General features: G+C 48.5%; 1 protein-coding gene across 3 annotated transcripts in view; it reads left to right on the forward strand.

The window, feature by feature from the left end:
• The window catches only part of LRRC20 (leucine rich repeat containing 20), an 86,001-nt gene that overhangs the window by 18,851 nt on the left and 43,699 nt on the right, over positions 1-23,451 (forward strand). Inside the window, exons 2-3 of one of the 3 annotated variants that reach the window (XM_030335064.1) lie at positions 8,915-9,057; positions 22,117-22,266. The exons of 1 other annotated variant lie outside the window; for it this stretch is intronic. In XM_030335064.1, coding sequence (XP_030190924.1) covers positions 22,242-22,266 — 25 coding nt within the window. In that variant the 5' untranslated portion in view covers positions 8,915-9,057; positions 22,117-22,241. The remainder of the gene's footprint in view (positions 1-8,914; positions 9,058-22,116; positions 22,267-23,451) is intronic. One more of the 3 variants, XM_030335060.1, reaches the window with a different exon arrangement.

The following is a 23,451-nucleotide window of genomic DNA, read 5'->3' on the forward strand; positions in this document are numbered from 1 at the left end:
AGGCAGGGATTACAAGTTTTAAAGGAATGCAGGGAGTAGAGGTACTGATCACTATCTCAAGGTCAGGGTGGTTTTTCTTTTTAGGCTACTCATTTACAAAGCAGATGTACAGTGCACGCGTGGTAGGCAATGAATCAAGCTTTTCAACAAAGTTTATATACAGTCGTGTTGACTGAGAAAGAAAGCTAAAGTGGCTTCCCTTGTACATCAGACCTTTAGACCGTTTTTCCCTCATCACTAGCTATGCAGGGGTTAGGTTCTCAAGACAGCCTAAGAATGAAAATCACCTAGAGTCAAAATGATCCACGAATAACGATGAGCCCACACTCACTTAATGCCCACGGTGTGCTAGACTGTCTCTGATATATGTCTTGTCCAGTCCTCCCTGTGAGCCTGTGATCTGTTTACCACTCAGCCTTGTGAGGTGGCTGCTGTTATCCCCGATATTCAGAGAAAGAAACTGGCACAGAAGGGCTAAGCAGCAGCTCCACGGGAGGGGATTTGAACCCAAGCTCTCCAACTGCCGAGTTCACGTTCTTACCCCTGTGTTAACCAACAGCATGGGATAGACTGTTTTGACGGCTGGGAATCCGGGGAAGTCACCGGCTGTGGACAGCAGACCCATGTTGTACGGAGACACGTGCCTTCAGATGCGAGAGTCACGCTCGGCATCTGCGGTCAGTACGTTAAATGGGACCTGAGTGCCTCTGCTGTACTTGATCTGGTAGTCTCTGAGCAGGGAGTCACATGGTCCAGGTAAGGTTCGGGAGGGTCACCGCTGGGTCCAAGACAGATGTGTGAGCAGCAGGAGGGAAACCAGGGAACGGCACCTTCCGTGTGCCGGGCCTGTGCTGGTGTGGCTTTGTCCTGAGTGGGACCGGGGGGCAGGAGACCTGCACGGAAGGCTGTGGAAGGGGGGGTGCACAGCTGATTGGTTGTGGGAGCGTGCAGTTTGAGGCCTGGTCATGCCTTAACAGAAATAGGGAGGTCTAGGCTGTTTGGAGGTGGATAAAGGGTTTCTGATGAGTTTGGGGGTCCCCCACCCCTGAAGAGGTGCACAGCAAGGGGACTGGAAATATTAGCACGACCATCTAGAAATGGAGATTTCTGTGGAGCCTGGGAGCAACCCTGTCTGTCTCAGCCCCCACCCTAATTCTGGGGTCCCTCGCAGCCCTCAGAGCATCCTTCACCTCTCCCTCCAGCGTAGAGCCACCCACACCTGACTGCCCTAGTGTCACTGGTGCTTGAAGTAGGCCTTTTTTTTGAAGGTGAAGAGAAATATCAAAGTCACTTGGATAATATGCGACTTCAAAAAATACCTGTTGGCAGAAGACTTAAAAAGTTCTGCTTCGGGGCACCTGGGTGGCTCAGTCAGTTGAGAGTCCGACTTCAGCTCAGATCACGATCTCGCGGTCCGTGAGTTCGAGCCCCGCGTCGGGCTCTGGGCTGATGGCTCAGAGCCTAGAGCCTGCTTCCGATTCTGTGTCTCCCTCTCTCTCTGCCCTTCCCCCGTTTATGATCTGTCTCTCTGTCTCAAAAATAAATAAACGTTAAAAAAAAAAAAAAAAGCTCTGCCTCAGAGAGATAACCAAATAGAACCTTCTGTGGCATCAAGAGCTTGTGTCGCTCAAGTAGGAAAGCGTTAGCGCCCTGGTAGTTCAGCGAGACTGAGGAGTTTATGGAAATCAAATGTTTCCAGAAACGCGGCCGTGGCTCTGGCTGATGAGGCAGCCAGGGACACAGCATACCCTGGAGGGGCCTGGCCCTGGAGCTCCGACAAACCCCGGGCTGCAAATGTGGTGACTGGCTGAAACGAGTGATCTCTGCCTTCCTTTACAGGTTCGGAAATTGTGGTTTATTCCGAGAGACCAGTGTGGCAGAAGGTCATTGTCTTTGGAATGAGGTTGAATTCAATAGCCTTTTCACCGGCATCTGCCTCATCCTGGTTGAATGTGTTTTGCTAAGACACACGTTTTTGTCGTGCGCCAGTTTATCCCCAGGATTCCTTATTCTGTCAGGTCGGTTTTGGCACACCTTTACTCACTGTGTGCTGTGCCTGTCTATGTAACACGCTGCAGAGGAGGGAAGGTGAGGGAGGAGGAGGGAGCTAATGACTGAGCTCTGGCAGGTGTCCCATCAGACTGTGCCCCTGCCTGTGTTTCTGCCAGGCTGTCCTTTGCCCAGATCTTTGCATCATGCCCTGCTCCTTCTTATTCTCGTCTCCGCTGAGCGTCGCCTCCTCTGAGAAGCCCTCCCTGACCACCCTAGGAAGTGGTCTTTGCCTCAATTACCTGGTCTGCCATTACACCATTTTCTTTTCCTGAGAGCAGTATTCCTGCTTGACATGGTCGCAGGTATCTGTATTTACTGCTCCTCTCCCCACACAAGAGTGTAAGCTCGGGGCAGTCAGGGACTCCGTCTTGCTCACCACCATATCCTCAGACCGTGTGAGCGTGTACCAGATACTGAGGAGGTATTTGTCAAATGACTGACTGCATCTGATCTCCTCAACGGCACTGGCCAGGCTGTGTTTTCACGTCACTCATAGAAGGGGAAAGTGAGGCTCTGTGAGCAGCACTGGTTTGCCTGGAGTTTCACAGCCAGCAAGTCTTGTCCTGGAGTGTGCACTTGAGTCTGTTGGCCTCCCAGGCCCTCTGTAATATGCCACCCCGCCTCTGTGGGACCCGATCCCTGCCCTCAGGGAGCTCTCCGCCTCGCCAGAAAGGGTGAGACAAACGGGTTACTAACTCTCACGTAAGACACAGACACGCAGAGCAGGCATCTGGACGGAGGGGCAGACACGTGATGGACAGGGGCTGGGGTGGGCTCGAGGCCAGAAGCTGAAGCTCACTTGAAGACATGAGCAGAGGTTTCGTGGAAAGGCAGCCTGCAAACAAAGCCTTGTAATAGGGTATTAGTGAGAGAGGTTTTTGAGGCTAAGGGAATAGGGCCAGGAAAAACACAGAGGTGGGAAAGTAAAGAGAGTTTGTAGGGAACAGTGAGCAGTCTGGCTTGGCTAGAGGGTGGGAACTTCGAGGAGTTGTATGAGGAGCTTCTGGAAAGGGAGGTCGGACCCAGATCCTTCAGTGGGAACGCCAGGTGGCAGAGGGTGGGTTCCACTTGTGGGGCATGGGGGTCCTGAAGGTTCTTGACTGGGAAGAGGTATTTGGGTGATGGGGATGGAAGCCTGGGGCAGGGCGCAGAGCCAGGGAAAGGGGCTCCTTAGCAAAGGAACAGCCGTGGTCATCGTCAAGGTGGATTCCAGGGTTCAAGGCTGATTTCAGGTAACAGTAAGACCTTATTAGTTGGACTCATTACATATTGGCCGCAGAGGGCATGGTTCTTGCTGTGAACTCAAATATTAGGACAGATACTAGCTCACCATTTACTGCATTCCCCAAAAGGGCCTCGGACCCCCATTTTACAAAGGGAGAATCCCAAGGCAAAGCTTTCTCGGTGGTGAAGGTATAGTTAAGTTCGGAAGTGTTTGCCCAGCTCAGTGCCAGGCCCGAGGGGTTGTCAACATACCTCTCCTGTCAAGTTCACCTCACATGGGTCCCAGATGCAAGTCTGCAGATGTTTACCAGTTGGGAGAGGATGATCCAGGACAAGCACTAAGGCAGGTGTCCTAAAGTTAGAGGTGAGGCATCCTTCCTGGGGGAGGTAGGGCTGGCCAGCCCAAGGATTTGTGGGGGGCGGAGGAGAGAGGGAAGGGTGTTCCGGACTGTGGGAATGGCACGAATGAAGCCCAGGTAGTGAGCGAGCTCCACGACTGGCAGGTGGGTGAGGCAGGGTGTGCAGGCTGGAGGTCAGGCACTGGTGTTTGACGGAGTCAGATGCTGAGCACAGATGCTGTTTCGAGGTGTTTGCTGCCCTTCCCTGAGTCCATTCATCCAGCCTGTGACTTCAAGAAGCCCAGTTACCGCTCAGAGAACTCATTCCTTACAGGGTGGATTCCTCATCGTCTCAAACCCTGAGCGATTGTTTAGGGAGGAAAGGTGAAAACTCAAGTTAGTCAGTAACCATGCAGCTCTATTGTCGTGCAGTCCTATTGTGCCCTGGGCCCTGCCTTTGTGGGTAAGTGCAGTCTCCCCACTGTCCACCACAGCCCCCTCACCATCTGCCCTGCTCAGAAGTGGGCTCCAGGCGAGCCGAGTTGTCTGGAGTCTCACCACCCCCAGAGATGTCCACCTGTACGTGTGTGCTCCTGCCCCGTGGCCAGCGCCTCAGCTGTGGCAGGGGTACCACTGTGTCGGATCCAAGGCTTCTGTGCCCAGCAAGTCAGACCAGGGAAATGTCTTCTGGGACGTGCACTGGCCCCTACTGTGGATGAGGCACTGGGCTGGGCGCTGCGGGTGTTGGGGACGATGGGAGGGCGCTAAGGACACTATTTTTGCCAGCAAGAAACAAGCGTGCACCTCCCTTCGACCATGTTGCAGGTGACCTTCACAGTTCTTGCCATGTCGGAGGGCCAGCTGTCCTCTTCCGTAGGTGGAATAACGTGGTCGACTCTGAAGTTGGGCTGCCCTGATTGGAAACCTCGCTCTGCCACTTGTGTGACCTTGGGCAAGTTACTTGATCTCTGTGATCAAGTTAAGTCTGATCTCAGTTAAGTTTCAGTGTTCTCGTCTCTAAAAGGTCCTCACTTTGTAGAGTTGTAAGGATGAAAATTATGTCATCCCGGTACACGTTGGAATGGAGGCCAGCATATACTCAGTGCTATAAAAGTATTAGTCATGATTATATTACTTAACGTTTTCCTTTAAAGGAAATTAGCTTAATACAATTTAAAAAGGCCTTTATATCATTACTACAAATGGAAAATCAATATAATTTTTCATAAATAGTTGATAACCATAAAAATAAATATGAAAACAAAATGCCATTACGAAATCTTAGGTATATGTGTTGGCTCACATCTGCTCCTTCGTTGAAAAGGGGGTAAAGCAGGGCTGCCTGGGTGGCTCAGTCGGTTGGATCCGCGTCTGACTCGATTTCGGCTCAGGTCGTGATCTCACAGTTCGTGAGATCAAGCCCCACGTCGGGTTCTACGCTGACAGTGTGGAGCCTGCTTGGGATTCTCTCCCTCTCTCTCTGCCCCTCCCCCCCCAATAAAATTTTAAATAAGTTCTAAATAAAGTTAAAAAAATAAATAAAAACAAATAAAATGAAAAAGGGGGAAAGCAAAGATGAAAGGGGTGATGAGCAGCTCTGGACTGAGAGTTTGAAATAGGAAATTTCACCACCTGGCTCATTGTCATTTGTATTGTGATTACCATCCAAGTCCTGGTTCTCAAAGAAACAATATCAGCATTGCCAAGAAGTTCATTAGAAATGCAGATTCCTAGGGCCCACCCCAGACCCACAGATTCAGGACAAGTCCTCCAGGTGATTCATGGGTACACTGTGTTCAGAAGTCTGGTCTGTAGTCACCAATTTTGTGTGTTCCACACATGGAGAGAAACGAGCCAAGTTCATTCTTTGTATTTTACACATGAGGAGCTTAAGGTTTGAGTGACCTGCCCGAGGTGACTTGATAAGTTAAGGGCAGGGGCATATCAGAATCCAGGTCTCCAGACTCACTCTGCAGGGCAACATCCTCAGAAGAAGTCAAGCTCCACCCCATCTTTACTTACTGTGTGACCTTGAACAAATTCTTAACCTCTCTGAGCCTTAGTTTCCTTATCTGCAAAAGGAAACTGATAACAACGCCCTCCCTCAGAGGTGGTTCTCGGGATTGTCCAGAGAGGGTGCTCAGTCGGTGTTGGCCGCTGCTATCTTTGCAGAAGACTTCAGGGCCTGTCCAGCCTTCTCCAGGGCCTGGCTCAGCGTGTGGCCTCTGCTTGGGCCGGGTATGGTTGCTTCAGAGGTGTTGGTGACCACACCAGAGGCATCATTGTGACTGCTGTTTCTATTCCCTTTTTTCTCAACATGTTGGCAGTGAGTTATCTATTAAATTAAAACACAATTTAATATCTCAGACGGTTACTGTGTGTCATTTGGTTGTATTCTGCGTGGGATTTATTTGCTTCTGATTTTAATTAAATATAGGTCTTTGTTGATTGGCTCGCTTGCCAGGAAGACGAGGGGTTGTTTTGGCAAGTCCCAGGCCCTGCAGCACCGTGCACGGTTGTCTCCTTGTTGTGAGGCTGTTCCAGCAGGGGACGGCCAGGCCCCCCTCCTGCGGCCAGGCACGGGGCTGAAGCCCATGCTTGTAACGGATTCCCACATAGAAGCGGTGTCTGCATGCCCGCGGCAGCGCCTCCTGTCCCTTGAACGAGGCCACCTGCCGCCCTCCGCGCTGAGCCCCTCGAGGACATTTTATTTCCTGCTCAGAACAACCCTATTAGTTGGGTTGTCTTGTTCTCATTTTTTCTTAACTAGGAATAATTCGTATTCGTCAAACCCTCCATTTTAAAGTGCAACATTCTGTGGTTTTGATCAGATTCACCATCACCACCGTCAGTTTCAGAACGTTGTCATCACCCCCGAAAGAAACCCTGTACCCGTTAAGTGGTCATTCCCTGTTTTTCCCCTCTCCCCGCCAGCCCCTGACGGTCTACTTCCTGTCTCGATGGATTCGCACATTCTCGACATTTTACAGCAATGGAATGATACAGTATGTGGCCTTTTGTGACTGGTTTCTTTTACGCAGCCTGCCGTTTTCAAGGTTCATCTGTGTCCTATCAGTACTTTGTGCCTTTTTAGGGCCAAGTGATGTTGCGTTGTATGGAGATAGCACATCTTGTCCATCCTTTGCTCCATTGATAGACGTTTGAGCTATTTCTGCTTTCTGGCTACTGCGAATAATGCTGCTGTGAATGTGCACATACAGGTTTTTGCATGAATTTTGTTCTCATTTTATTGAAGGGGAAACTGAGGCAGGGGTTAAGTAACTTGCCTGAGATCTCATGGCAGAAAAGACCCAGTAGCGGAAAGCCTCGTTTTGGATCCTGAGGAAGAGTGAGCTCTCAGGCCTCCCCTGTGGCCACCTCTTCCTTTTTAGGCTCTCGTGGGGCTAGAGCGTGTTCTGATGGTTGGTGTGATGGCTTCCGGCGGCGGGGGGGGGGGAACCAGAGGTTCAAACTAGTTCTCCGAGGTGGACACCCTGCGCTCGTGTTATTTCCCACTGGGGAAAGGCTGGGGCTTCTGCAGTCGTCGGTGAGGAAGTACCTCTGAGATCCGGGTTCCCGTGTGTGCAGCGTCTTGCAGCCCCCGTCCCCTGGTCCCCCTCAGGACCATCTCCACTGACCCAGCGTTCTTAGTACTTGAGGGAAGACGTTCCCATGGGTAGCTGGATGCTAAGGATGTCACTCTCTTTAAATTGAGGATATTAGTAAGAAGTAATGAGTGCTTGCTATAAAAATATCACACAACGTGGAGATCTATAAAGTAGGAAATAAAAGAAACAACTCCCCCAAACCCATAGCCACGTTCAAATTAAACGGTTTGCCCACGTCCCAGAAGATGCCATGCCCGCTTCCCCCTTATCCTGAAGTGCCTTTCTGCTCTTCTCTGGCTACCGGCCAGGGCCCAGCATAAATGCTGTTGTGCTGGAACTTTCTGGACTTCTGCGGTCCTCTGTGGTCTCCTCCTCCTGTGACCTTTTCTCTCCAGGGGACATGACACAGGGAAAGACTAGAGATCAGGAGTTGAACAGCAGCAGAATCCCTGCACCTGAGAGTAGTCTGTGGAGAAGGGGGTTTGTGAAGAGAGAGTAGTGCCAGGCCTCCTTTCTCAAACCTTCCAGAGCTAGTTAGCTCGGTAAACACCATGCACAGGTAACTGTTAAAATCCCAGCAGATTGTGTGCGGTGGGGCGTCGGTGCCCGTCCTTGATGACTGGTGTGTTTTGCTGGCCCTTGGTGTCCCGCATCTCCCAGCTCTGGAGACCAAGTGGCATTTCAGGGACCGGCAGCCGAGTCACGGAGGCCCGGCCGTCTGTGGTTTTGCTTCTTGTTCCAGTATGCCGGCCCCACCCCTGGCTCCTAAGCATACCTGGAGGTGCTGAGAGTTTGGTCTTCTGGAAGGGGTGCAGGCACCGGTCTACTTTTTCATTTTCATGTTCCAGAAAAATCTTTTTTTCTCCATCAGCCTCTTGGACGAGAGCCCCATGCCGCACCGGGCCTCTGTTCTGATGCCCTCACACGATCCCACGTCTTGTGCTGTTAAACTGAACTCTCTCAGGGCAGGGGAGCTGGACAGCCTGGCTTTGAGCTGTGGTTCTTCTCTTTATGCATTGTGCGTCAGTTTCCATGATGATAAAATGGGGATGAGCATAAGAATACCTACCTCGCGGGTTTTTAAATTAGAGTATGTCAGGTGCTTAGAAAAGTCTCAGGCTTAGGTGCACGGGTACATATGGTACATGGGAAGTACCATATAAGACAAGCTGTGATTAATAGGGCTCTTTGTTTCCGGGACTGTCTTCTGACCATGGTAGGGAGAGTAAGCATAGTATCGTAGTATAGTGTATAGTAATGTGTCGTGGAAAGACCGTGAGCTTCGGGGTTGGGTTACTCTGGATTCTAATTCCGGCTCTGTACTCGTGGGCGTGGGTAACCAACTTCAGCAAGCCTCAGTTCTCCCCACTGCAGTGCACATTCTAGCATGTTCTAAGGCAGACAGTTCAGAAACATTTGATTGCAGCTTGCAGCCTGTCCTTTTTGACAGGAGCATTGGCCCAAGAGCCACTGTTTAGTAAAATCGTGGAGCCACAGAATGTCCAGCCTGGCTGAAATGCCCCAAATCTCATAGTTCCAACTCTCCTTTTACAGAGAGGAGACAGGGCCCTTGGAGAAGCTGTTTCTCTCAGACTCCGTGGCTGAAAGCAGAGGGGCTGGGGTGAGAACGGGGGCCTCCTGAGTCTAGCCCATGGCTTCTTCCTCACCAAGGGTTGCCTGTGCCTCTTTCAGAGCTGGAAACATGAACAAGGCCAGAGAGAAGAATGAAGACAGTGGCTGTGTTTTGAAATAGCCTGGTCTAGGGGAAGCAGGAGGCACACAGGGCAAACCTCAGCTCCCTACACAAGCCCCGGACCGGCCAGCTCTCACTAACCGTGAGTGACTGTCACTATTGCTACCACATTGTCCTTAGTCAGGGCCAGTAACCGTTGCTGGTGGGAGGCCTAGGCCCTCTGTGCCAGCAATTCTCGGACAGGAGCGGGCATCGGAGTTGGAGGGCTTGTTCAACCACAGGTAGTTGGGACCTGCTCCTAGAGCTTCTGATTCTATAGGTCTGGGCTGGGATTTGAGAATGTGCCTTTCTAACAAGTTCTGGGGTGATGCTGTTTCCATAGGTCCAGGGATCCCACTCTGAGAACCACTGTGTTGACCTGGCCCTTGCTACTGAGAGTGGTCCTTGGACATGCCTGGTAGAAATGCAGAATCCCAGGCCCCATCCCAGACCTGCAGCAACAGCAGCCTTGCCTTAGCAGGTGCCCAGTAGTCTGTGGGCACATTGTGGTTTGAGAGGCAGTGGTATAGTGTGGAGTTCCCCACTGTGGCTGCAGAGTGGAATCACCAGGAGAGCTTTGGAACCCGCGGATTCCCAAGCCCCAGCTCATACGAATTAGGTCAGAGTCTCTGGGAGTGAGACTCGCACATCAAGAGTCTATAAAGCTCCCCAGGTGACTCCTGTATCACCACGTCTGAAAACCACCAGCTAGAATCCACAGTGGCAGCCACGAGGGGTCTCAGGGATGATGGGTTCCAAAGGTGGCATTGGATGCAAACCAAAGGCATGAGAGCGAGCCAGAGCAGCCTGCCTGCGGTCCCACGGCCGATAGTGACACATCCAGGCTCTGGATGTCAGATAATTCTTCTACTAGCTCTTTCAATTCTAAGTCCCCTTAGCACAGTTCATGTAGCTGCAGTGTACCAGTGTCCACAGGAATCCACCAGACCTTGGAAGATCGGTGTGCTCATTGGAAATACAGCCTCCGGTTGTATTTCAGAGCAGCCTTCTGTACTGAGAGTTCTCTGTTCTAGGCAGGCAGTGTGCGCGGTGGTCAGGGTCACGCACTGAAAGCCGGCTCTGCCACTTACTAGCCAAGACCTGTGGCTCTGCGCCCCAGACTCTTCCCCTAAAAACAGGGATGGTAATGATAGTGGCCACCATGGAGCTGATTTGGAGATTAAGGGTTAATGTGACAATGCTGAGGTCAATGATTTGCACACAGGAAGCACTTTATAGATGTTAATTATTATCTCAGTAACTGGGTGACCTTGGGTAAATCACATGACCTTGACCAATCCAGGCTTTTAACTTCTCTGTGACTCGGTGTCCTCCTCTGTTAAATAGAGGTAAGCAGAGAACTGACCTTACAGGGTGATTATGAGGAGTAGATGAAATTGTGACTCTAAAGCCACAAGCACAGTTTCCCGCACACGGTTGGCATCAATGAATAGTGGCTCCGGTCTTGTGTTACAGACTAAAACGCTGCGCAGGAGTAAGTAAGTTCTGGTTGGGGCAGGCTCTGAGTTGGGCCAGTCCTGACTCTCTAGAGGGAGCATCTAAGGCCATAGGGATTGAAGGCTTCTGGGATATTTTTGCCTGGAGAAAAGCTTATAATGCCCTTTATCCTCCTTGATGTAAAGGATTGTCATGCCAAGGCAGATTGACTATGTGTGATCCAAGAGGACAGAGTAGCAGTTAGCATGTAGTTCATGAGAGAACTTTCTGATAGTTAAAACTATTCTGTAGAAGGGAGAGTGAGCTCTCCATCACCAGAGGTATTCAAGGAGAACTTTAAGTCCTCTGGTGGAAACATTATGAGAATTTCAAGTCTGTGATTAGAAGCTACATTAGTGTTTCCCAGGTTTGCTTATTGGTAAGAATCATCTGGGAGCATTTATTAAAAACACAGATTCCCTGGGGCACCTGGGTGGTTCAGTCGGTTGAGTGTCCAACTTTGGCTCAGGTCATGAACTTGCAGTTCATGAGTTTAAGCCCCACATCGGGTTCTGTGCTGACAGCTTGGAGCCTGGAGCCTGCTTCGGATTCTGTGTCTTCCTCTGTTCCTCCCCGGCTTGCACTCTGTCTCTCTGTCTCTCAAAAATAAAGAAAGATTTAAAAATACACACACACACACACACACACACACACACACACAGATTCCCTGCTGGTCATCCCAGATGAATTAAGCAGGCTAGTCCAGGACTAGCCCCCCCACATGATTCCTACTGGGAAGTTTGGAAAACATGGGCTAAATGACCTCCAGTCTCCTTCCAACTCTGAGATTCTTTGCAAAAGATTATGGGGAAACACATTCTGGGCGGGAATAGGTCACACTGGCCCCAGGTCTCCTCCTGTAGCTTTGGGAGTCCTGCTTCTTGGCCAGGCCACGGAGCCCATGGGCACACCAGCTTGAGTCCCTGACACTTGTTCCTTTGGGCCTGTACCTGGGTTGGCAGGGAGCGCCACCACCCTCTCTGCTCCCGCCCCCCTCCCACCCCCCCCCACCCCTGCAGAGACCTGTCACCAGGCCCTGCTCTCAGCCCAGACTGAGCAGCCCAGTCAGAATCCTGTGTTTCTGAGAAACAACACAAATTTGTCCCAGCCCCCCTGGCTTCCTGCAGTGGGTTTTGTTTACTTGGATTTTGCTTCTTTTGCCCTGCTTCTGCCTACAGTTACTTTTCATAGGCATTCATTAGAATTAACAAGATAACCATTAAAGGTTAAACCACAGAAAGACCTGTGCCTTGTGACTGAAAGTTGCTTTATTAACACAAAGCACTGTCCTAATTAGAAGTTTAGGGAGATGCAGTTTGGCCTCTTTGCAATAATAATTACAATTATGAAGATAATTTTGTCTCGTGTTTATTACAGTGCCTTTCTGCAAGCTTCCCTATTCTCTGCTGCAGCTCAGGTATCAGCACTGGGGGAGGGCACCGGGGAAAGGCATGCTTGAACCCAGCTGCTGTCCAGATGCTGGTGTTGTCTCCTGTTGTTAGTCCCCCTGAGCTCCCGGTTGAGGTCTGTGGGCATGCACTCACCACCAAGTAGCATGAAGTGCTCCTATGCCAGAGCCTTCCCCTCTGAGGACTCGCTGAGCAAGAGTGAGGCTCCAGGAAGGTATAGAACAAGGCAGGGCTCAAAGATGGAGTCCCAGAGAATAAAAGGCCTCTGGGCCTTTGCTCATGCCTTGGCCCACACCTGGGTTGCCTTCCCTCTTTCCTCTCTGGCTCTCATAATCTCTCATCCATTAGCATCCAGCCTGAATCAAGGGTGACCAACTCTCCTGAATGGCCCGGACTGCAGAACGATCCCCCAGCATGCAGGGCTTTCAGTGCCAACATTGGGAATGTTCTGGGCAAACCAGGACAAGTTGGTCACCCTACTGGAATCTTCGCATTCACATTCTTTGTCCTTCAGTACCTTGCCAAAATGACCTTGGGCAATTTACTGTCAACACGGGCCTCACTTTCCACCTGTGAGGATAGCTCATGGTTGTTACGAGAATTTAATGAGTTCATATATGAAAAGTGCCTATTACGTTTCTGGCACATACTAAACACTCAGTGATGTTAGCTATGTTTGTTTGGTTGAGTTGAGTGAAAATGAGATCTGTGAGATCCCCTGGCCTCCATGTGGTTCACGAATCCTCTGTGCGGTGAGTGCTTGATCATACCCCAGCATGTGGCACTCACTTCCTCACGTGGGAGCCTTTTCTTTACGACTGGTGCACTATTCCTGTACTGTCAGCTCTGAGGATTCATAGAGGATGGGACCCCCTTCTTGAAGACATCCCGTGGCTTCCTGAGGATTACTCACCTGTCTCCAGTCTGGGTCTTCCCTTTCCTGGGTGGGGTACCCCCTCCCTTAGGTGAGACCTGACTCCTAGCCGTATGCTTGCTGTGTCCTCTGGGCCAGCTAAGGACGCTTTTCTCTACTGTAGACATGTGTAACGGGGATAGATGGTGCCCATCCTCTGAATTAGACCTGAGATGAATTTCCTGAGAACAAAAGATGACTGGCCTCTGTCCCCAGAATCACAGGCTCTGAACTACAAAGATCTGTAGGATTTCTTTTAGGGAAGGCCCCGGTTTCCCTTTGAGATGCTCTGCATAGACTCCCCTTTCTTTGGCTCGGCCTACAGGCAGGTACCTAGGTACTTCTTAACTCAAGGGGGTAGGGTAGTAGATTGGTTAGGACCCAGGGCTTCTGGAACAGCCTAACTATCCAAATCTTACTCCCCTGGGGTTCCTGGGTGGCTCAGTAGGTTGAACATCCAAGTCTTGATTTAGGCTCAGGTCATGATCTCACGGTTCATGAGATCGAGCCCCGTATCGGGCCCTGCACTGACAGCATGGAGTCTGCGTGGGATTCTCTCTCTCCTCTCCCTCTGCCCCTCCCCACTTGCTCTCTCTGTCTCTCTCAAAATAAATAAATAAACTTAAATCTTACTTCCCTTTTAGCTGTATGACCTTGGCCAAGTCACTTAATTGCAGTTTCCTCATGTGTATAGAGAGGAGATAGTTCTTAGAGCCTAGCATGTGTGAAATAGTAAGCGGTACTATCTATGGTTATTGTTAGCCCCACCCCCAAGGAACGAACATGAAGTATATTGCTCCTTGTGCACAGATAGGAAGATGACTGGGCAAGGCTGAGATCTGCTTCAGCATGTCTGGGACCTGGATCTCCGTATGTTTTTCCCAGGGACCACAGAGAACTGTTCCCGAGATCGTGGACCTGTCCTCTCAGCAGGGATTAGAGTCCCCATGCAGTGTTAGTGGCTGGTGATGTGGCCTGGATGGGGCGGGCATGTTTGCACCAGCCACTGGTGGGCAGTTCTGCGGTCAGAGGATGGATGGAACATCCCTGAGAACGAAAAAGATCCTAGGGAAGTCACTAGGTACAGTGCAGAGCACTGCCTGGCACACAGTAGGGCTACTTGGGAGAGTAAATGAAAGCAGCAGGTGTGGATATATTCCAGGCCCCCTTGGCACCCTTCAGATGTGGTGGCCATATGCTTCTGTGACTTTGGCTGGTTGTCCAGAGGAGGCTGCACAGGCCCGTGTTACTTGAATTGGAGACTGGAAAGGGGGTGTGAGGTTGGAATGGTGTGTGGGTAGCCCAGGTGGGAGGAAGGAGGTTGTGGGACTGGACATTTCTGGGCTGATGTACTTGGGGAAGACAGCTGCTATGAGGACCCTTGGAAGTAACTTGAATGACCTTGTGGCTTTATGTTTCTTCCGCATGCATCGTGAACACTCTCTCACCACTGTGGGGAGCGGGGGTGCATTGCACAATTGATTCTCGGTGCCTGAGCCCCGAAAGTTCCATCTCATATCCAGTACAGTTCCATCTCCAATCCAGTAAAATCCAGTACAGAATTTCTTTCTTTTATGGAGCTTTCTTGTTTCTCTTACTGATGAGGAGCTGGCTGCCCTCAGTTTATACTTGAATTTGCCAAGTTTTTTTTTTTTTTCCAATAAAAGGTATTTTTATAATAAATAAATTTTCTGTTTTAAAAGTAAATTATCACTATATATACTTGAAAAATATTTCTATTTAAATATATAGTGGTACTTTGCTTATTTTAGCTAAAACAAGCAGCAGGACTATAAGTAGTAATAAATTGCTCCAATCCTTTGTCATTGCTGTTGAACATTCTGGTTATTTTCCTTTTGATCTTATTTCCCAGGCATATGTACCTTTTTTTTTTTTTTTTTTTTTTTTTTACCTAGTTTTACACGTATTACAGTGCACATATAATTTTTTTTATTTTGCTTTTGAAAATGGTATAACTTGAGGGGCACCTAGGTGGCTCAGTCGGTTGAGTGTCTGACTTCGGCTCAGGTCACGATCTCATGATTTGTGAGATCAAGCCCACATCTGGCTCTGTGCTGACAGTGCGGAGCCTTTTTGGAATTCTCTCTCTCTCCCCACCCCTCCCCCACTCATGCTCTAAATAAATAAATAAATAAATAAATAAATAAATAAATAAATAGCTGTTTTTTTATATGCCACACCTTGAACCATTAAACAAGAAAAACCATGAATGAACATAGGTTGATAATACTCTTTAAGAAGCTTGGGGCGCCTGGGTGGCTCAGTCGGTTAGGCGTCTGACTTCGGCTCAGGTTATGATCTCGAGGTGTGTGAGTTTGAGCCCTGCGCCGGGCTCTGTGCTGACAGCTCAGAGCCTGGAACCTGCTTCCGATTCTGTGCCTCCTTCTCTCTGCCCCTCCCCCACTTGTGCTCCGTCTCTATCAAAAATAAATAAGTGTAAAAAAAAAAATTTTTTTTTTTTAAAAAAAAGCTCTAGCAACATTTTGGGAGGTAGGGGTTGGAATGCAAGAACTCCAAATAGAAAAATAGCAAGAGACGTGAGCAAGCCTTGCCACAAGGGAGATAGGAATGGTTAATTAACCATGAATGATAATCAGTCTCATTATTGAAAGAGTTGATTAAAGCAAGGGATGTCATGTCCCCTGTTAATATTAGCAAAGATTTTTTTTTAATGATCCATTTACTTATTGGGCAGAATGTGTATTCATTGGCATAAATACTCTGGAAAGCAGTTTGGCAATGCATTTCAAAAGCCATAGGTTTATCTGTTTACTAATTATATTCCCCTCGCCCCCCTCACCCCTTGTTAACATCTTATATTCTTTTCTTATCTCTCTCTTTGGTGGTCTTAATTTTTTAAATTGAATTACATTGAGAATTTTAAATAATATAACTTTTTTTTTAAAGATAAATAATTTATAGATAGATCATTATCTTTTTAATAAAGATAAATTTATTTAAATAAAGATAAATTTTTTTTGAGAGAGAGAAATGGCATGAGCGGGGAAGGACAGAGACAGAGAGAGACATAGGATCCAAAGCAGGCTCCAGGCTCTGAGCTGTCAGCACAGAGCCCAACGAGGGGCTCGAACCCACGAACCATGAGATTATGCATGGCCTGAGTTGAAGTCAGACGCTTAACCTAACCGCTCAACCAGCTGAGCTGGCTGAGCCACCCAGGCGCCTCTAAAGTTTTTTTTATTTATTTACATAATCTCTACACCCAGCGTGGTGGGGCTTGAACTCATGACCTTAAGATCAAGAGTCATGTTCTCTTTCAACTGAGCCACCCAGACGCCCCTAAAGATAAATCTTTATTCTACTTATAGATCCTTTTCACAGTCTGTCTTATTTTTTTAAGTATCCGGCCGTTCTGTATGTTTTATACAGTTAGATTAGTTGATCTTTGTGACTCTTTTATGGCTCCTAGGTTTAGAAAATCATCTCCACTTCAGAGGTTGTATAAATATTAAGTTCTGTTTACTTCTGATTGTTTTTGTTGTTTGATTTCAAAAAATATTTCAAGTGTAATTCTCTGTAGAGTTTACTTTGATTCTTAGGTTAATCGAGAGTCTCTATTTTGTTTTCCCAGAACTATTTTTTTTGTAAGTTTTTTTTTTTTGTTTTTTTTTTTAAATTTTTAAATAAATATTTTTGAGAGAGAGACAGAGTCTGAGTGGGGGAGGAGGCAGAGTGAGAGAGGGAGACACAGAATCCGAAGCAGGCTCCAAGCTCTGAGCTGTCAGCACAGAGCTGGACTCAGGGCTCGAACTCATGAACCGTGAGATCATGACCTGAACTGAAGTCGGACGCTTAACCGACTGAGCCACCCAGGTGCCCCTTCCCAGAACGATTAACTGGTTATTCTGATATCAGTTATTAATCCTCCCATTCCCCAATTTATTTGTGAGGCCTTCTTTGGCACTTATTAAATCATGACATATTATTTATGGACTACATTTTCTGGACTATTTTCTTTCTATAATCTATTTTTCTTTGTGCTTTATAATTTTATTTAAATTCAAGTTAGTTAACATATAGTGTAATAGTGGTTTCAGGAGTAGAATTTAGTGATTCATCACTTACATAGAACACCCAGTGCTCATCCCAACAAGTATCCTCATCAGTGCCCATCACCCTAAATTTAGCCCATGCCCCCAGCCACCTCCCCTCCAGCAACCCTCAGTTTGTCCTCTGTATTTAAGAGTCTCTTATGGTTTGCCTCCCTCTCTGTTTTTATCTAATTTTTCCTTCCTTTCCCCTCTGTTCATCTGTTGTGTTTCTTAAATTCCACATATGAGTGAAATCATATGGTATTTTGTCTTTCTCTGACTAACTTATTTCACTTAGCATAATACATTCCAGTTCCATCCACATAGTTGCGAATGGCAAGATTTCATTTAAAAAAATTTTTTTAATGTTTATTTATTTTTGAGAGAAAGAGAGCACAATCTGGGGAGGGACAGAGAGAGAGGGAGACACAGAATCCGAAACAGGCTTCAGGCTCTGAGCTGTCAACAGAGCCTGATGTGGGGTCCAAACCCACGAACCACAAGGTCATGACCTGAGCTGAAGTTGAATGCTTAACTGACTGAGCCACCCAGGCACCCCTCATTCTTTTTCTTTTTTAATGTTTATTTTTTGAGAGAGAGAGAGAGAGAGAGAGAGAGAGAGAGAGAGAGAAAAGCAGAGGGAGAGGGGGACAGAGGATTCAAAACCGGCTCTGTGCTGACAGCAGTAGGCCCGATGTGGGACTCAGACTCATGAACTGTGAGATCATGACCTGAGCCGAAGTTGGACTCTCAACAAACTGAGCCACCCAGACACCCCAAGATTTCATTCTTTTTCATCAAATATTCCATTGTGTGTGTGTGTGTGTATACACACACATATATATGTATACACATGTATATATGTATATGTATATGTGTATACACACACATACATACATACGTACCACCTTTTCTTTATTCATCATTCGATGGATATTTGGGCTCTTTTCATATTTGGCTATTGTCGATAGCACTCCTATAAACATTGGGGTATATGTGTCTCTTCGAATCAGCATTTTTGTATCCTTTGGTTAAATACCTAGCAGTGCAATTGCTGGGTCATAGGGTAGTCTATTTTTAACCTTTTGAGGAACCTCCATACGGTTTCCCAGAGTGGCTGCACCAGTTTGCATTCCCACCCGCAGTGCAAAAGAGATCCTCTTTCTCCGCATCCTCGCCAACATCTGTTGTTGCCTGAGTTGTTCATGTTAGCCATTCTGACAGGTGTGAGGTGGTATCTCATTGTGGTTTTGATTTGTATTTGCCTGATGGTGAGTGATGTTGAGCATCTTTTCATGCGTCTGCTAGCCATCTGGATATCTTCTTTGGAAAAGTGTCTATTCGTGTCTTCTGCCCATTTCTTCACTGGGTTGTTTGTTTTTGGGGTATTGAGTTTGATAAGTTCTTTATAGATTTTGGATATTAACCCTTTATCTGATATGTTATTTGCAAGTATCATCTTCCCATTTTGGTTGCCTTTTAGTTTTGTTGATTGTTTCCTTTGCTTTTTATCTTGATGAAGTCCCAATCGTTAATTTTTGCTTTGGTTTCCCTTGCCTCTGGAGACAAGTGTAAGAAGTTTCTGCAGTCGAGGTCACAGAAGTTGTTGCCTGTTTTCTCCTCGAGGATTTTGATGGCTTCCTGTCTTATGTTTAGGTCTTTTGCCCATTTTGAGTTTATTTTTGTGTATGGTGTAGGGAGGTTGTTGTCCTCTGTTTAATTATGGTAGCCTTATAATACTGGTTATGCTCTATCTTCTTCTTTTTTAGGGAGAACTTGCTTGCTTATTCCCCTAGATGAAATTTAAACCATTTCAAAAAACGGTTTTGGATTAAAAAAATTTTTTTTGATGTTTATTTATTCTTGAGAGAGAGAGAGAAAGAACATGAGTGAGGGAGGGGCAGAGAGAGAGAGGGAGACACAGAATCCGAAGCAGGCTCTAGGCTCCGAGCTGTCAACACAGAGCCCAATGCGGGTCTCGAACTCACAAGCCATGAGATCATGACCTGAGCTGATGTCAGATGCTTAACCAACTGAGCCACCCAGGCACCCCAAAAAGTGGTTTTGGATTTTAAAGTTAAAAAAAATTTATGACTTTTGAGCAGGAATTACATGAAACAATCTATAAACTGATTTCTGGAAAAAAAAAAATCTCATTTCAGTTGTTGGTCGTTAACGAGCATGTTCTGTATCTTCACATACAAATCTATTTTTAAAGATACCTTTGTGAACTTTTATACTTTTATTAATGTTGGTCAGATACATTTTCCATTCTGATTATCTCTATATATTCTATATTATTATTGCTATTTGAAATAGGATCCTTAAAAATTATATTTTATTGGGGCGCCTGGGTGGCGCAGTCGGTTAAGCGTCCGACTTCAGCCAGGTCACGATCTCGCGGTCCATGAGTTCGAGCCCCGTGTCGGGCTCTGGGCTGATGGCTCAGAGCCTGGAGCCTGTTTCCGATTCTGTGTCTCCCTCTCTCTCTGCCCCTCCCCCGTTCATGCTCTGTCTCTCTCTGTCCCGAAAATAAATAAACGTTGAAAAAAAAAATTTAAAAAAAAAAAAAAAAAAAAATTATATTTTATTGCTGGCATATGGGAATATTACTGAATCTTGTGCTTTTATTTTGATGAGCCATTTCGCTGAGACTTTTTTTCATTTGCATAGTTTGTCAGATGCCTACTTTGGTTTTTGGAGGTTATGCGGCCATTTCATGTGCACATAATAATCCTTCTGTTTCCAGTGTTTGTTTTCTGTTTCTTTGGCCAGAACTTCCAAGACCATATTCAGGGATACTGGTGTGGGAAGGCGTCCTTACTTTGCTCTTCGTTTTAAAGGGAAAGCCTCTGACGTTTTCCTTGATGTTGCTTCTAGCTTGAATGAGATCTGTCGCTTTTACCCAAAGGGGCTGTTGGATTTACAGGCACAACAAAGACTCCTTTCTAGCCCTTTGCGCATCTGGCACGAAGCACTAGGGTACTCCTTGTTTGGAAGTGTTTGCCCTTTCTAGAATCCCCAGCTTGCCCTAAACTTTGAGCCTACAGAGCCAGTCCATTTCCAGACCTTGGTCTCCCTGGACGGAAAGCCTGACTCATGGGGATTCATTCCTCCCTGCCAGGACCTCTCACTCTCTTCTGCCAGCCCTACCAGCTGACGTAAGGGCCGGCCCTGACACTGGATGGCGGCAGGGCTAGAGGCACCTGGCACAACCCTGGACCAGGGGAAGCAGTAAAGGCACTTCTTACCAGGATGCCCTGCAGAGGACTCCTGCAGATCCTCAGCCATCTGGACTTCTGCCCTTACCCCACCTGTCCCCTTTCTTTTCTCAGACCAGCTCAGTGAGGTCACCAGTACCCCTGCCTTGCCCTCCGAGCCTGCTGGGCACTGCTGGCCCTGTGCTCTGGAGGTCTTCCTGGTCCAGTGGGAAAGCAGACACAAAGAGAGAGGTGAACACAATCAGGATGAAGAGGTCCCATTCGTGCTCTGTGAGACTCAGAGGCTGGAGCAACTAACTGCTTAGAGCAGCCAGAGAAGGCTTCTTGGAGGAGGTGACATTTGAGCTGCTCTTAGAGCGAGAGTAGAGAGTCTGTGAGGCAGATGAGGGAGAAGGGCTTCAATTATGATTATTTTGATAGACTTCGCATTATTGTTGCTGTTCAGAATGGGCTCTTTAAAAACTATATTTTATTGCTGGCATGTAGGAATATTAGTTGAATTTTGCATATTTATTTTGGAGCAATCTTTAGAGCCTTAGGGGCCTGGGGGTGTCTGGCCTCTTTGGGGACAAGACAAGAGTTTGCAGAGACATGGGACAGTGCTGTCTGAGTTGGGTGTTGCTCCTGGGGTTCAGAGGTGGGAGGGCGATCCCCAGTCACGGGGGTGATCCGGGCAGATTTCCGAAGAGGTGGGATGGGGCTGGCCTTGAAGCCTAGAGAGGATTTGGCTAGAGGAAGGGGAGGGTAGACTGGAGGAGGTGCAGAGAAGCAGCATCCTCACTGTGCACCTGCCTGGTACTATGTCACCACACTTAGTACTTTTTATACTTAATTTTCCTGACAGCTCTGCCAGGTGGATGAAAAGACCCCTGTTCCATAGATGAGGAAACTGGGGCTCAGGGAATTTGAGTGACTTAGGTGAGCTGGAGAGCCTAATTTCTGAGCTTCCATGCTTTCAGTGCCTCCCTTTTTAAAATGTAGGTACCTAAAAAATTGCTTTATTGGGAAAGAACTCACACACCATACAGTTCACCCATTTAAAGGGTACAATTCAGCGGCTTTTGTATATCCACAGAGTTGTGCAGCTGTCATTACAGTCCAGTTTTAGAACCCCCAGCCCTAGGTTGCCCCCCACCCCCCCAGGACCCCCAGCCCTGGGCAACCACTGCCCTCCTTTCCGTGTCTATACACTAGCCTGTTGCAGACAGTTCATGTAAATGGCCTCATCAAGCGTGTGATCGTTTGTGACTGCTTCTTTCACTTAGTGTAACGTTTTCAAGGTTTACCCACGCCATAGCATATATTGGTACTTCGCGACTTTTTATTGCCAAACAATATTCTTGTTTCTGGATAATACCACATTTTGCTTATCCATTCATCTGTTGATGGACATTTGGGTTGTGTGCACTTCGGGGCTGTTGTGAATAATGCTGCCCGCGAGTGTTCCCGTGCGACGTGTTTTGTGTGGACATATGTTTTCATTTCTCTCCGGTGTAGACCTAGGAGCGGAATGGCTGGCCGGGTCGTGTGGTGACTGCAGGTTTTACCATTTGGGAAACTGCCAGACTGTTCTCCACAGCGACTTCCCGGCTGCCTCTTGCGCATGCTTGCCTTCAGAGTGACAGGGCTGGGGAGAAGGTCAGACCACAAAGTCTGTGTGAATCGCCTGTTTTCAAAGAAGATGGTGGGAAAGTAGTGTGAAGACTGCAGCTTCACTGTGGAGTCTTTGGTGATTCCAGGAGGATTCTACAGGAGCTCAAGGACGCTGCCACAAGTGCTGGTCGTGAGCTGCTCCTTCTGCTCATAGGCCATGCCACTAGACAAGGTGTTGAATAGACCCAAAGGTTCGGGGTGCCGGAGAGGGACAAGTGTGACCCGTGGTGATGAAGGCTCTCGGAAGAGGGAGGGCAGGGTTTCGAGGCTGGCACAGGGGAGACGAGTGAGAGGAAAGGACTTGGGGAGGAGAGGCAGGGTTGGGGCCTTGTGGTTCAGGGCAAGTCCCTGAGCAGCTGTGGCCAACTGTCCTCTGTCTTTGTTCTTTGGCTGCAGATCTGGCCGAGTGCAAGCTGGTTGCTTTCCCCATTGGCCTCTACAAGGTCCTGCGGAATGTCACCGACCAGATCCAGCTCATCACGCTGGCCAACAACGAGCTCAAGTCCCTCACCAGCAAGTTTATGACCACGTTCTGTCAGCTCCGAGGTAGGCCCCGGTCCGCCAGACAGGAAATCATTCCCCAGGGGAGGCTTCGAGGATGGACCTGTGTCCTGCCTGCAGCCTGGAAGTCTCTAAGTGTCACTCCTCCCTCTCGCTGGCTGTGAATCAGACTGACTGATGGTCAAGGGTGTGGGCCCACTGGGGTGTTTGGGGTCCTGAGACCCACAAGTAGTCATTTCTCAGTAGACTTGAACGAGCCCCCGTCCTCCTCCCCAGCCTAGCACTGCTTTCCCGGTTCAGGAGTGACAGATGCTGGGCATGTTGGTGTTTCCTCTGCTGGGCCCACACAGGGCCGTGGACAAGGGTGCCTGGCAGGATGACGGGCAGGAGGCCAGCAGGTGGGCATAGTAGAGTCTCTTGAAACGGCTCCCCTGGGTGGGCCCGCAGGATGCAGTGGCCAGTGCAGTGCCGCACCCCCCCCCCATCCTTCTGTGAGAGTCTGCTGCTGCTCAGTGAGCCGAGGGGTGGGAGAACCAGGGAGGGCACAGGAGGCATAGGAGAGGTGATTCCCACCTTCTGGAATTCTATCTGACAGGGGCATGAAAAAGGTCCAAGGGCCCGGTTAGAGAAATCCATATGTCAGATGCTGGTGGAGCGGGAGGGACATGAGCAAAAGCGTACCTCCCACGGCTGATTTCAGGCCTCCTAGAAGAGGTGGGGGCATCGGGCAGAGGCAAGAGGGAGGCGTGAACTGGCAAACAGGTCCCAGGGACAGAAGGCAGCTTGTAGAATGCTCAGCAGCCAGCTATAGGCAGGACATGGATAGGCTACCGGCTGGGTGGGGGGGGGGGGGGCGTCCTGGGGCAGGACTCGGTTCCCCGGAGGCACTGTGGGTGCTTTTCACCAGGCTGTCCCATCCTTCATTTTCTGGGGGCCACTTCTCTGCGCAGATGAGACGGGCCCTCACGGCCAGCAGGCCCCATCGGCCGCAGTGGTCAGCCCTGGCAGAAATTAGACTCATCTGAGGAACTTTTCTACAAACACAGTTGCCTTGGCTCTACCCCCAGCCCAGTTGAATCAGAATGTCTGAGTATGGGCCTGGGCCTTGTACGCATCTTTTAAAACCTACATCAGTCATTCTGAAGTGGCAGCAGCCAAGGTTGAGGCCATGGGTCAGGGGTTATACATGCCAGTGCCTGAGAGACTAGCGTGCGAGTACTAAGTGTCGCG

The sequence above is a fragment of the Lynx canadensis genome, chromosome D2 (genome assembly GCF_007474595.2).
Source record: "Lynx canadensis isolate LIC74 chromosome D2, mLynCan4.pri.v2, whole genome shotgun sequence".
In the NCBI taxonomy this organism is placed as follows: domain Eukaryota; kingdom Metazoa; phylum Chordata; class Mammalia; order Carnivora; family Felidae; genus Lynx; species Lynx canadensis.